At 41.1% G+C, this 15578-nt stretch overlaps 1 protein-coding gene across 1 annotated transcript in view; it reads right to left on the bottom strand.

Moving 5' to 3' along the window:
* LOC117522357 (autophagy-related protein 23-like) overlaps nt 1-15578 on the bottom strand; it is a 57538-nt gene that overhangs the window by 18717 nt on the left and 23243 nt on the right. The window contains exons 9-11 of the mRNA XM_034183755.1: nt 13720-13794; nt 13552-13591; nt 6234-6285 (exon numbers count right to left, since the gene is read on the bottom strand). Coding sequence (XP_034039646.1) covers nt 6234-6285; nt 13552-13591; nt 13720-13794 — 167 coding nt within the window. The remainder of the gene's footprint in view (nt 1-6233; nt 6286-13551; nt 13592-13719; nt 13795-15578) is intronic.

Raw genomic sequence — 15578 nt, 5'->3', positions numbered from 1 at the left:
AAATAAAGATTCAAGTGTCAAGTATTCCGAAGTTAATCTATAGCTGAAGAACAATGTGTTAGTCACTGAGCAGTTGGCACCAGGCCACCAAAATTTTATTATTTTATTTTTTTATTTTGGGTTTTTTTTTCCCTCCACAATTCAAAACAGAACATTAAACAGAACAAGTGCTAAAAATAATAATTAAATAATAATAAAAATAGCAATAATAAAAGTACAATGTATATCGTTATTACTGCATATGATACAAAAGCACATTTGTGCAATAATAAAGATAACACACACACACACCTACCTATCTATATCTATCTATCTATATAAACACATGTAAAGTTTGGTCACCCCTGATGATTTCCATGATTTTTTCTTTATAAATCATTGGTTGTTTGGATCAGCAATTTCAGTTAAATATATCATATAGCAGACAAACAGTGATATTTGAGAAGTGAAATGAAGTTTATAGGATTTACAAAAAGTGTGTAATAATTCTTTTAACAAAATTAGGCAGGTGCATAAATTTGGGCACCCCAACAGAAAAAAAATACATCAATATTTAGTAGATCCTCCTTTTGCAGAAATAACAGCCTCTAAACGCTTCCTATAGCTTCCAATGAGAGTCTGGAGTCTGGTTGCAGGTATTTTGGACCATTCTTCTTTACAAAACATCTCAGGTTTGTTGGTTTCTGAGCATGGACAGCCCGCTTAAAATCACACCACAGATTTTCAATAGTATTCAGGTCTGGGGACTGAGATGGCCACTCCAGAATGTTGTAGTTGTTCCTCTGCATGAATGTCTTAGTAGATTTTGAGCAATGTTTAGGGTCATTGTCTTGTTGAAAGATCCAGCCCCGACGCAACTTCAACTTTGTCACTGATTCATGAACATTGTTCTCAAGAATCTACTGATATTGACTGGAAACTTTAACAGGTACTGGGAAGCTAAATTAGTTTCCTGACATGAGTGGTTGGTTGGTTGGTATAACACACACAACTTACTGAAACGTGTGGTGGGTTTTAGAAATAAATCTGTATTTGTAAAAATGCCTTTTTTTTCCCATTTGTTAAAAAAGGCAATTTGAAAACTGAAAATTCTGTTTGAGTGGATTCAGCACTTTTAGCGAATGTGTGGCAAATGCTGTTCACACTGCCATGAAAACCGCCATCTACTGGCCAGTAGTAAATACAGATTTATTTGTAATTTTGTAATTTACCTTTGTTTTTCATTAATCTTTGATTTCTTTTTAATAGAATGCAGTGGGCCTCAGACCCAGGGTCTAAAATTGCACCCTAGGCTCTATAGTTACCCTAACCAGAGCTGGCATTGTATCCGAGGGCTCTCTTCAAGATGGTGATCATTCCCTTAATTGCAGACGACTGCACCCCATGTGCTCTTGGGTGGCAAGGGATTGCCTCAAGGTATTTCTTCAGGTTCTTCTTCATCAGGCCTGTTGCTCCACCACAACTGGGATGATATTCCATATTGATGTCTTTCAATGACCATGTTGTTCGTAGCTCATTTTTCAGGTCTTGGCCAGGGGCGTAGGTTTGCATATGGACCATAGGGACAAGTCACAACCAATATTTTGGGATGGCAAAATAGTCCCTACCAATATTTAGCATTTTTTTTTATATATCAAAATCATTCACTATTTTTTTGCGAACTCGATACTATAATTTTAGTCGTCACGTTTTGTGTTTTTGATGTGCCAGAGTGACAGGGTTACCATGTTGCAATTTCATTGGCTCACGTTCTTCTCACATGGACGTAAACAAAGCGCATCTCGTGGCAGGCAGCGCTTCATTTGTAAAGTGGGAGGTCCCGGAGCGCAGAGGATGGGTGGCTCCGGTGCAGTGTTGCCAGATGTACGATAATTATCGTATTTGTACGATAGTTTTGCCCTCTGTACGATCAATAATGGGAAAAAATCCAATATGTACGATAATTTCAGTTGGTTGGCCAAACACGCATCTCTCTCTGACACCCAAGAATCATTTTGCAGGTGTTGCACTCAGGCGGCATCAAAGACACACCACACACAGGGCTGCTGCTGGCTTTGGGCTGCCGGGACAAAGTCATTTGAAAGCCCGCCCCCTCTCTATACAAAGTAATGAGTTCCATCCAATCTCTGCCGTGACAGGAAGATTCCCCAGCCAACATCTTTTTTTTTTTTTTCGAAACTGTATTTCAACAAATGCAATAACAAACGAACAAAACACAAGAGCAAAGAGATATACAAGAAAAATAAAAAAAAAAGGTTCAAGTTCCTTATGGAGGTGTCAACATTTTTTCTGTGTTCAACAAAATCTGCACAAGTGTCCATGGCATCGGATGACGACAGCGACCTCGAGGTTGAATTCGACTCTTTCTAGTCTGGTAATCAACACGTTTGTGTCCCTTCACAGAAAAAAAAAAAAATCTTTCTAGTCTGGTAGTGCATTTGCTTGTGCATTTGTGTTCTTTCTGTGCCATAGTTTCCCCATTACTATAATTACTGTTTAAAAATGTGACAAAATTCTTTGTAAATTAAAAAAAAAAAAAAAAAACGCAAAAATAGCTACGTTGTATGTGTTTTGTTTGTGTGCGATAATTTCTCCCAAAATACGATAATTTTGAGGTTTTGGTACGATAGTTTCATATTTCATATCTGGCAACACTGCTCCGGTGCAGAAAAACAAGAAGGGCGGGGCTTGCGAACAATGCTGTGCGCCACACTTAAAATAAACTGCACACCCACACAAACATGCACGCACACCTTCACAAATGACACTAACATCCTGCCTTTTCCTCAAAAAATACTACATTTATGTTTGCTGTCTGTCTCTGTACTTTTCTGTCACTTTTGCGCTCTTTTTCATACTTTTCCCTTGTTTCAAAAGTCACCAAACGCACTTTACCATAATATATGCAACATATAGCACACTGTTGGAAAGCACGGGTTTTTGGCTTGCTGTCAGTGTTGAAATTTTTCAGAGTGAGGGCTTACATGAGAACTTACGGTAATGAGAATCAGCGGCGCACTAGTGTGAAACTTCCGTGTTTTTCCTCTGCGTTATGACATCACAGGCTTACGTTTACCGTAATACACCATATATGTTATTGGAAATCCCTTTTTTTTTTTCTTTTTTTTTTTTGGCAAATTAGGTTGCCAGATACCTACAACTGCATTATTGATGAAGAGAATAGATTATACATCTTGGTTGCAAAAACTTTTTTTTTTTTTTTTTTAGCTCCACAAGTATATTTTTTTTTTTGTCTTGTTCTCTCAGGTGTAGGCCTATAGAATAGATTTGTGATTTTGGGTGCAATTTTGTTATTTAAGCTATTTGTTTGTTTGCCTACACACTTAATATTGTAAATAAAGTGTTAAATTATTCAGCATTATGTCGTCATATGTTATGTATTATGCTGTACTTGTGCGTCTAATGGTATGAGTGGGTTAGGGGGTGGTGGTGGGCAGGGGGGCCGGGGGGGTGGGGGTGGTATTGTCCCTACCAAAGCTGAGACCAAGCCTACGCCCTTGGTCTTGGCATTTTGCGATCTTTCCCCTTTCAGCTCGATTCAGGCCATAGTCATTGGGGACTGTCACATCGATGAATTTGGCTGTTTTCTCTTCCTTGTTCCAGATGACAATATCAGGTTTGATTGCACCTCCTTCCATATGTCTTCCTGCTGGGATCTCTTTGTTGTAGAAGACAGTCACTTTTCCGTTGGATGAGATTGGTGCTTGCTCATGCTCCCAGACGTTTTCTTTGACTTCCATCTCCAGCTCTTTGCATATTTTCCAGTGGAGATATTGACAGATTTTGTTGTGTCGGGATGTACAGGTATAATGTCCATCTTGTGAGATCCCTGCCATTTTTTGAAGCCATTTGTTAGAAGTCCCTGATCTTGTGCTCCAATCAGAATTCTTTCTCCATCAAAACCAAGTTCTCCATTTTTCAGCCACTGCATTGATCCAACTTTGTCAATGTATTCCTTTTTGAGTTCTTCTTGGAATCATTCGGCCCTTTTGTGCTGTTTCCATCTGTCCACTCGATGTTTTCCTTCTCTTTTGCTGTATTGTTCTCTTGTCTGTCTTGTGAGTTTTGTTGTAGGCGTCAGATTGTTGCTTTCTCTCTCTTGTAGAAGTTCTCCACCAAAGTTTTTTGCCAGTTTAGTGATTGAGGTCCATTTGGTTAAGGTCTTCTCGTGGTGTTGTGTGACTTTTTCATGATTTCTTCTTCAGAGCTCTTTAAGTACTGTCCAATACTTATCGATGCTCTGTAGGCCTGGTTGATTTCAGTGAGACCCAGACTGCCTTCTCTGAGAGGGAGATATATTCTGTCCATGCACTGATTTCTGTATGTGACTTTGTGGAGGGTGAGCATCTTCCTGGTTTTTGTGTCCAACTTATTAAGCTCACGCTGTGGCCAGTCTACTATGCCAAACCCATAGGTCACCACTGGTATTGCAAACTGGTTTATGGCTGTGATCTTGTTCTTTGGTGTCAACTCTGTTTTGCAGATCTTTTTTAAGCGGTTTAGGTATTCTTGTGTTGTTTTCGTTCTCATTTTCTTGTGCTCGATTGTAGCATTTTGTTCAATTCCCAAGTATTTGTATGTGGAGTCTGCAGCCAAATCTTCAATGTAGCTCCCTTCATCCAACTGTATGTTTTTGGTTTTTTTCTTTTTGTCTTTTTTGATTGCGCATTTTGAGCATTTATCCAGCCCAAATTCCATACTGTCTTTGGAGAACTTATGGACAGTTTCCACGAGCCAACTGAGGCCCGTTTTTGGCACAGATTTTCAAATCATTCATGAACAGCAGATGGTTCACAAGTTTTTGATTTTTCCTTCCTCTGCCTCTACTTAAGTCATACCCGATGTCGTGCTCCTTCAGGATCTTGCTGAGCGGGTCTATGATTAAGCAGAATAAAAGTGGTGAGAGTCTGTCTCCCTGGAATATTATTATATCATTGATGTTGTAGAGTTCTAAGCACCTCATGATCCAGGAGTGTGGCACGCTGTCAAATGCCTTTTTGTAATCAATCCAAGCCATGCTGGGTTCCTCCTCTTTTTTTTTTTCTTTCTTTTTAACAGTTCTCCAGGATAGCTTTGTCTATCAGTAACTGGTCTTTAGCTCCTAATCTTCTTCTGGAACAACCTTTCTGTTCATTTTCCAGGTAGCCACCAGTGTCCAGATGTTCATAAATGGCATCAGCTATGATTCCTGTCAGTCATTTGTACGTTGTTGTTAGGCAGCAGATGGGTCTGTACTTGTTGGGAAGCTGTGTTTCCTTGGTCTTTGGTAGTAGGCTTGTGTTCCCAGTCGTTAGCCAGCCTGGTGTGTCCTCTTCTCTGTTCAATATTTTTGTGAAAGTCACGGCATAGTGGTGCCGCAATGCTGTCAGTCTATTCAACCACAAATTGTGGATTCTGTCGATGCCAGGTGCCCTGAAGTTACTGTCTTCACTCATTTTCTTTCTGATCTCCTCTTCAGTGGTTACAATTGCTGACATTTGCTGTTTGTCTTTGTTTTTCTGTTTTATTATTTCAATCCACTCGGCCTTCTGCTGTTGTTTTGAGTCTTCAGAAAGTGGTCCCCAGACTTTTTCAACTTCCTCTCTCTTGTGTGGCTGTTGTGGCATGTGTGTCTAAACACTAAAACCTTCAAAATGAATGCATTACTTTAAAACTAAAACATATAGCTGATATTTTTCACTTTCACAAATTTTCATTTTCACAAATAAACATTTGATGGACAAAATATCAGATGTTGCTTAATGCAGAATGCTGACCCACAGCATTAGAAACACTACAAATAAAGATGTGCGTTTTTTTTTTTTTTTTAAATCAGCTCTTTAATTTGGGATTTTTGTCCATTGTTGTATTCTAGTTTTATAACTGGAGTTTGTTTTCTTTTAGTGGATTCATTCTTGGGAAAGCCCAATATAAATAATAATAATAATTATTATTATTATTATCGAACACATGATTTCCAGTATACACGTCACACCAGGGTATAAGTTGCAGGACCCCTACCACCCCAAACCAGGGAAAAAAAAAGAAAAAAAAACCTACAATTTTACTCCCAAAAATACAGTAGTGCTACTTCCTGTATGCACTCTAAGGTTGAGCAGACCTCATTATCTTGAGAGAAAACAGGGACTGAACCCACAACCCATCAGTTGGTAAACAACCCACTCTGTTGCTGAGCTCAGAATTAAAAACACATAAAATTGGACTTTACTTACGCTTGTTCATCTTCCTCCTGCAAATGTGAAGTCTTGTTCCACTCTGCCCAACCTGGTGATCACCAACAAGAACAGGTTAATCTTTACAATCAGGGTATGTTAACTGACACTAGTTAATGAAGAAACGGACACTAACTAATGAGTCATCAAGAGTTAGCTAATGTGTTTAGTAATCACTTAATGCCTTCATGTTAGATAATGTAACAATAACCATTAACCAGCTGTTAGTTAAGGGCCCCTTCACACATAGTACGAATAAGTATAAATCAGGGCGAATCACAGTGGAACAGCTCGTATGCGCGAATCACAAAAACATCGAACAGAGGGGCAGGCGTGAATGCACCCGCTGCAACGGTTTTCTGCATGTGACGGAACACCGTCACATGCAGAAAACCGTTGCAAGAACACAGTGTGAGCAGCTGGGATGTGGTGCACCATATCGCGCCGCTGATGTGGAGAACAATAAAAACAGCTGTATTAAAAAACCAGTATAATAATGTATAATTATTATAATTAGTGTATAATTAGTGAATATCACTGGGTTGATATAAATAATCAATCAATCAATCAACTTTTTTCTTATATAGCGCCAAATCACAACAAACAGTTGCCCCAAGGCGCTCCATATTGTAAGGCAAGGCCATACAATAATTATGAAAAACCCCAACGGTCAAAACGACCCCCTATGAGCAAGCACTTGGCCACAGTGGGAAGGAAAAACTCCCTTTTAACAGGAAGAAACCTCCAGCAGAACCAGGCTCAGGGAGGGGCAGTCTTCTGCTGAGACTGGTTGGGGCTGAGGGAGAGAACCAGGAAAAAGACATGCCGAGAAGGGGGGCAGAGATCGATCACTAATGATTAAATGCAGAGTGATGCATACGGAGCAAAAAGAGAAAGAAACAGTGCATCATGGGAACCCCCCCACAGTCTACGTCTAAAGCAACATAACCAAGGGATGGTCCAGGGTCACCCGATCCAGCCCTAACTATAAGCCTTAGCGAAAAGGAAAGTTTTAAGCCTAATCTTAAAAGTAGAGAGGGTATCTGTCTCCCTGATCTGAATTGGGAGCTGGTTCCACAGGAGAGGAGCCTGAAAGCTGAAGGCTCTGCCTCCCATTCTACTCTTACAAACCCTAGGAACTACAAGTAAGCCCGCAGTCTGAGAGCGAAGCGCTCTAATGGGGTAATAATAAATAAAAGGGATGGCCTTCCCTTTTATTTATTATTTATATCAACAGAACCCCGTGGTTAAATAACCCTGGTTAATTAAAAAAATAAACACCACTCATGGGATTCGAACCTGCAATTTACAAATGTTCTGATTACCAGACAGAAACTTTACCACTGCACTACAATCACTGTCTTATTACAGGAGTGTGAAATGGCTAAAATCAACAAGCAGATAAACGTATTTGTTAAAAAAGAGATCAAAAGTGCTGTGATAACTGACTAAACGGCATATGTCTGCGGATACGTGACTGAAAGTGGTGTATCTGTCACACTGTTGGCTTGTCCTGCGGCAGCTCACAGCCCTCACGGCACGACACGTGTGTCCTGTCAGACAGACGTGACATTCAGATCACCTGCTGCTTGTCCACATGAACTGACAGTCCGTTTCTGCAGCCCGTCGCAAAAGCGATACATGTTTTTATGCATTTCCATGTGAGGACAGCAAGCACACACACACGCACGTGTCCATCAAAACACTGTACGTGTTCTGCAGCTGTGACGTCCAGGACCAGAGACAGCCAGCCACGCCCCCATCTGTTCAGCACACAGACCAAGGTGTCACTCTGTGATCAGATGAGAGATGGCCCCCTTTGGGGGGGGGGGGGGGGCTTGCACATTTAAAACTTTCTTTGCCATTAACCACATTTGATATCACAACCTACGTGTTTGTTTGATCAGATTACTAACCACAACAGCTGTAATCATCTTCAAATTTTCTGGCTTCCCTCATCCTGACTGAACAGATTTTAAAGCTCGAACCCCAAACAGACCCAGTAATGCTGAGATTACACATTACATAAAAAAAAGATATTCCTTCAAATCCCACTTTAGTGATACAGAAAAGTTAAATTAAGTAAACTAATTTTAATATGGCTCATCAAACTTAATGTAGAACTACATTTAATCTTAGGCCCAGAGAAATACTGATTTAAACATTTTACTTATTAACATTATTATTATTATTATATTATTATTATAAGTAGTAGTAAAAGTACCTTCGGCTGCTCCCTTGTTTTCACTTGGGGTCGCCACAGCAGATCCGAGGTAGCTCTGCATGTTGATTTGGCACAAGTTTTACGCCGGATGCCCTTTCTGACACAACTCCACATTACATAGTAGTATGAAAACTTTCTTCATAAGTGGGCGTTATTTGAGGGGTGTTGTGGAGTGCATGTCCCACCTTCCCCACAACACCCTCTTTCAGTCTGGCTTCACCCCTGGTTTGGTGTCTCTGAGCAAGAATAATCAAGAATGTATGTATTTATGTGGAAGGTGCGATCTGATTGAGAGGTAAGAAGGTTTTATCAGCGCATTCACGTCATGCCATCCTCAGCAAGAGATTTTAGGTGTATTTTGAAAGGAAAAAACTTATTTGTTGTTAATGCGCCGCGGGTTTGCAGCTGTGTTTTTTGTTTAACCACAGTGTCACAGAGACACTCAATCAATCAATCAATTTTATTTATATAGCGCCAAATCACAACAAACAGTTGCCCCAAGGCGCTTTATATTATAAGGCAAAGCCATACAATAATTACGTAAAAACCCCAACGGTCAAAACGACCCCCTGTGAGCAAGCACTTGGCGACAGTGGGAAGGAAAAACTCCCTTTTAACAGGAAGAAACCTCCAGCAGAACCAGGCTCAGGGAGGGGCAGTCTTCTGCTGGGACTGGTTGGGGCTGAGGGAGAGAATCAGGAAAAAGACATGCTGTGGAGGGGAGCAGAGATCAATCACTAATGATTAAATGCAGAGTGGTGCATACAGAGCAAAAAGAGAAAGAAACACTCAGTGCATCATGGGAACCCCCCAGCAGTCTAAGTCTATAGCAGCATAACTAAGGGATGGTTCAGGGTCACCTGATCCAGCCCTAACTATAAGCTTTAGCAAAAAGAAAAGTTTTAAGCCTAATCTTAAAAGTAGAGAGGGTGTCTGTCTCCCTGATCTGAATTGGGAGCTGGTTCCACAGGAGAGGAGCCTGAAAGCTAAAGGCTCTGCCTCCCATTCTACTCTTACAAACCCTAGGAACTACAAGTAAGCCTGCAGTCTGAGAGCGAAGCGCTCTATTGGGGTGATATGGTACTATGAGGTCCCTAAGATAAGATGGGACCTGATTATTCAAAACCTTATAAGTAAGAAGAAGAATTTTAAATTCTATTCTAGAATTAACAGGAAGCCAATGAAGAGAGGCCAATATGGGTGAGATATGCTCTCTCCTTCTAGTCCCCGTCAGTACTCTAGCTGCAGCATTTTGAATTAACTGAAGGCTTTTCAGGGAACTTTTAGGACAACCTGATAATAATGAATTACAACAGTCCAGCCTAGAGGAAATAAATGCATGAATTAGTTTTTCAGCATCACTCTGAGACAAGACCTTTCTAATTTTAGAGATATTGTGTAAATGCAAAAAAGCAGTCCTACATATTTGTTTAATATGCACATTGAATGACATATCCTGATCAAAAATGACTCCAAGATTTCTCACAGTATTACTAGAGGTCAGGGTAATGCCATCCAGAGTAAGGATCTGGTTAGACACCATGTTTCTAAGATTTGTGGGGCCAAGTACAATAACTTCAGTTTTATCTGAGTTTAAAAGCAGGAAATTAGAGGTCATCCATGTCTTTATGTCTGTAAGACAATCCTGCAGTTTAGCTAATTGGTGTGTGTCCTCTGGTTTCATGGATAGATAAAGCTGGGTATCATCTACGTAACAATGAAAATTTAAGCAACGCCATCTAATAATACTGCCTAAGGGAAGCATGTATAAAGTGAATAAAACTGGTCCTAGCACAAAACCTTGTGGAACTCCATACTTAACCTTAGTCTGTGAAGAAGATTCCCCATTTACATGAACAAATTGTAATCTATTAGACAAATATGATTCAAACCACCGCAGCGCAGTGCCTTTAATACCTATGGCATGCTCTAATCTCTGTAATAAAATTTTATGGTCAACAGTATCAAAAGCAGCACTGAGGTCTAACAGAACAAGCACAGAGATGAGTCCACTGTCCGAGGCCATAAGAAGATCATTTGTAACCTTCACTAATGCTGTTTCTGTACTATGATGAATTCTAAAACCTGACTGAAACTCTTCAAATAAACCATTCCTCTGCAGATGATCAGTTAGCTGTTTTACAACTACCCTTTCAAGAATTTTTGAGAGAAAAGGAAGGTTGGAGATTGGCCTATAATTAGCTAAGATAGCTGGGTCAAGTGATGGCTTTTTAAGTAATGGTTTAATTACTGCCACCTTAAAAGCCTGTGGTACATAGCCAACTAATAAAGATAGATTGATCATATTTAAGATCGAAGCATTAAATAATGGTAGGGCTTCCTTGAGCAGCCTGGTAGGAATGGGGTCTAATATGTTGTGTGGGCCGCTGAAGAGGAGGTACTGCTGGCCCACCACCACCAGAGGGCGCCCTGCCTGGAGTGCGGGCTCCAGGCACCAGAGGGCGCTGCCGCCTCACAGGAGCAGCCGGGGTGACAGCTGTCACTTATCACCGACGACAGCTGTCATCAATCACCAGATCTACAGAGGTATATCAGCAAGACGGCATCTCCACCTCATTGCCGAGATATCGCTCTACTAAGGAGGTAATATTCTCAGCTGACTGTGTTTGTTGACAGGAATATCTGTTACTTGTGTGAGTTGGACAGTATTCATTCTGTTCCTTTTTTCGACGAGAGGTGGAGGTGGTTTCCCACCATACGTGTTGCTGGGTGCACACGCACCCACTTCTAACTGTGTTTGCTCCTCGCCAGCAGTACCAGATCCGACACGCGGAGGCAGTGGCCACCTGGGAGTTCGGGATTTGGCGGCTCCAGTATTCCCGGGGTTCGGTGGCGGAGGAAATCGTGTGGTTCCGGTTCGACTTCGGACCGATGTCTCCTATCTTCGAGCCTGCCCACATGACATCTTGTATTTGACTTCATTCACTATTGTAATATGTTGTTGTTGTGCATTTTCACAACAGTAAAGTGTTGTATTTGGCTTTATCCATTGTCCGTTCATTTGCGCCCCCTGTTGTGGGTCCGTGCTCCTACACTTTCCCAACATAATAGACATGTTGATGGTTTGGATGAAGTAACTAATGAAAATAACTCAGACAGAACAATCTGAGAGAAAGAGTCTAACCAAATACCGGCATCACTGAAAGCAGCCAAAGATAACGATACATCTTTGGGATGGTTATGAGTAATTTTTTCTCTAATAGTTAAAATTTTATTAGCAAAGAAAGTCATGAAGTCATTACTTGTTAAAGTTAAAGGAATACTCAGCTCAATAGAGCTCTGACTCTTTGTCAACCTGGCTACATTGCTGAAAAGAAACCTGTGGTTCTTATTTTCTTCAATTAGTGATGAGTAGTAAGATGTCCTAGCTTTACGGAGGGCTTTTTTATAGAGCAACAGACTCTTTTTCCAGGCTAAGTGAAGATCTTCTAAATTAGTGAGACGCCATTTCCTCTCCAACTTACGGGTTATCTGCTTTAAGCTGCGAGTTTGTGAGTTAAACCACAGAGTCAGGCACTTCTTCAGACAACTTTATTGATCCCAAAAAAGGGCAATTATGTTTACACTCCAATTACCTCAGACAAGATACAGCAATTAATCCACAATTATTACTTGTTTACCGTAATAATGGCACACATCAAAATTAAAGACAACACATATACATTTGACATTGTTTATGTGCACTAAACTTGAAGCCATCCGTCATCCGAATGGAGGCAAAGTGGGTGAAGGCCGCTGCAACTATAAGTCGCGCCGCCAAGTTCTGATTTAAAGCTCTCTTTTTCAGAGGAGCTACAGCATCCAAAGTTGTCTTCAATGAGGATGTAAAACTATTGACGAGATACTCTATCTCACTCACAGAGTTTAGGTAGCTACTCTGCACTGTGTTGGTATATGGCATTAGAGAACATAAAGAAGGAATCATATCCTTAAACCTAGTTACAGCGCTTTCTGAAAGACTTCTAGTGTAATGAAACTTATTCCCCACTGCTGGGTAGTCCATCAGAGTAAATGTAAATGTTATTAAGAAATGATCAGACAGAAGGGAGTTTTCAGGGAATACTGTTAAGTCTTCAATTTCCATACCATAAGTCAGAACAAGATCTAAGATATGATTAAAGTGGTTGGTGGACTCATTTACTTTTTGAGCAAAGCCAATAGAGTCTAATAATAGATTAAATGCAGTGTTGAGGCTGTCATTCTCAGCATCTGTGTGGATGTTAAAATCGCCCACTATAATTATCTTATCTGAGCTAAGCACTAAGTCAGACAAAAGGTCTGAAAATTCACAGAGAAACTCACAGTAACGACCAGGTGGACAATAGATAATAACAAATAAAACTGGTTTTTGGGACTTCCAATTTGGATGGACAAGACTAAGAGTCAAGCTTTCAAATGAATTAAAGCTCTGTCTGGGTTTTTGATTAATTAATAAGCTGGAATGGAAGATTGCTGCTAATCCTCCGCCTCGGCCCGTGCTACGAGACACTCAAAACAGACTTTGAAAGAAAGATTTTAAAATATGTTTGTTAAACTCTGGTCTTTACTCGCTGTGTGTCGCTCCCTCCTCCAGAGTGCAAACAGGACACAGAGGACAGGGACTCGCTGCCAGGAGGGGGGTGCAGCCATGTTATTCTAAAAATCTATTGTTGAATGTTTTGAACATAGTAAATTTGATATCTTGCATCCAGCGTCAATTTTTCATCAGGACGGCGTCAGAGCTAAACTTGCCATTTGGCAGCCCACTTGACAGAAATCTGTCAAAGCGATGGAGAACTTTAACCCCTATGTTAATTGAGGGATAACTGTGTTTAGTAGCCATTTAACGTGCTCAGTGTTTGTCTCTATACTAAATTAAATAACGTGAACTCTAATAAATGACTACAAGTCATCTTAGTTTTTATTCCTGAATTAATTCACCTTATTTTAAAGTGTTACCGAACCATTTAGCAGTTCTCTTGTAGGTTTTTTCTTTTTTTCTCTACCGTTTGTTTTAATCTCTGGTGTTGGCTACGTTTGTTCATCACAAACAAAAAGCTTTTTCTTCCTTGTGTTAAATCCTCTCACTCTCACCTTCAACTGTGTTCCACCAGGCCAACAAACCATCGTCTTCCTGCAGAGAGGAACCTCTGTTAATTAAGAAGCAAATGTAATATACATTTAAATCACACACACACACACACACACACACACACACACACACACACACACACACACACACACACACACACACACACACACCTCTTCAGAATCCAGAGGGTTGCCCTCAGTGGGATAAGGTGCCATCTCCACAGGCTGCACCTGGACCTCACTCTCCTGAAAAATGCACAATAAAAACGCACTGTAAGTTTTCACGATGCGAGCTGACCGTAAACAGTCTGTCTACGTTACAATGATTTCTCAAAACATACAAATGAAACAGTGAATTTAAAATTACAACTGTGAAAAACAACATAGATTCACTTGTTCTTGAGGTTATTTTAAATTAATGTGTTATTTATATGTGCTTTGTTTTAAATCATTTTTTTTTACTTAGATTTGTAGAATTTTTGTTCTATAAGTGCTTTATAAATAAACATTATTATTATTATTCAAACAATCCATGTTGGATAACTGATTAAACCTGCAGGTGAAAGTATTATTTTCAGCCCCGTGTGTCCATCTGTCTGTGTGTGAACAAATTAACTCAAGCGTTAATTAACTTGGACACGTCACGTTATTTAATGTGCCATTTGATGCTGGAAAAGTTCTTGTGTTTTATTAATTTTCATTATCATCATGATGGTAAAATGTTGCATATATTGTGTTCATTCTTAAATTGTAATAAGATTAAGATTAATAATATGATTAAGAACAAGTTTAATTCTGAGGGTTTTCATGTGAGAAGTCAAGAGACAACGCTTCTCAGAGAGCAAAAGTTAAGAGAAGGCGTCTCTCCCCATTTAAGAAAAATATGTTTTTTTTCATCATCATAGGGTTATGAGAAACGTCACAAACGTGTGTCTCTTATTTTTTGGTGTGATAATAAGTTCTTTGAATATATTTCTGTGTAGGCTCTCAGTTGTCCAGGTGGTTTCCATAGTAGAGAAGCTTGAATCTTCAACTGGACTGGGTTGCTTGACGCGAGGACGTTTCACTTCAAATCGCAGAAGCTTCCTCAGCTAAAATTCTTGCTCTGTCTGACCGGCTTCCTCCCCTCCCAGCGGATCCAACTTACCACCAGGTGGTGATCGGTCGACAGCTCAGCCCCTCTCTTCACCCGAGTGTCCGAGACACGCGGCCGAAGGTCAGATGATACGACTACAAAGTTGATCATCGACCTCTGGCTCAGGGTGTCCTGGTGCCACGTGCACTTATGGACACCCTTGTGCTCAAACATGGTGTTCATGATGGACAAACTTTGACTAGCACAGACGTCCAACAACTGAACACCACTCAGGTTCAGATCAGGGAGGCCGTGCTTCCCGATCACCCCCTCCAGGTCTCACTGTGGGCACTGAAGTCCCCCATGAGAACAATGGAGTCCCCAGTCGGAGCATTATCTAGTACCCCTCCCAGGGACTCCAAGAAGGTCGGGTACTCTGCGCTGCCACTCGGCCCGTAGGCTGAGACAACATTGAGAGACCTGTCCCCAACCCAAAGGCATAGGGACGCGACCCTCTCGTTCACCAGGGTGAACTCCAACACATGGCGACTGAGCTGGGGAGCAATGAGCAATGCTACCCCTGCCCGCCGCCTCTCCCCGTGGGCAATGCCAGAAAAGTGGAGCACCCAGCCCAAGCTGTGTGTGGAGGTGAGCCTGACTATCTCTAGTCGGTACCTCTCAACCTCCCTCACAAGCTCAGGCTCCTCCCCCCCAGTGAGGTGACATTCCATGTCCCGACAGCCAGAGGCTGTGAGCAATGACCGGGCTGCCGGGCCACCCGCCCTGGAACCAATTCCTTTCTGCATCGACACCAAAAAAATTAAACAGGTTTAATTTTTCGGCACCCAACTTGCTTCCTCCTTTGCGCCCTCACGCTGTTGTGGCGCCGAGCTGCATCGTCTCGGCACTGAGTTGCTTCCACGCGGCGCTGTCATAGTGACGCACGGCGCAACCG

Source organism: Thalassophryne amazonica, chromosome 12 (genome assembly GCF_902500255.1).
Source record: "Thalassophryne amazonica chromosome 12, fThaAma1.1, whole genome shotgun sequence".
NCBI lineage: Eukaryota > Metazoa > Chordata > Actinopteri > Batrachoidiformes > Batrachoididae > Thalassophryne > Thalassophryne amazonica.
The sequence above is the reverse complement of the archived record's forward strand: the minus strand, read 5'-3'. Positions and strand labels throughout refer to the sequence as shown.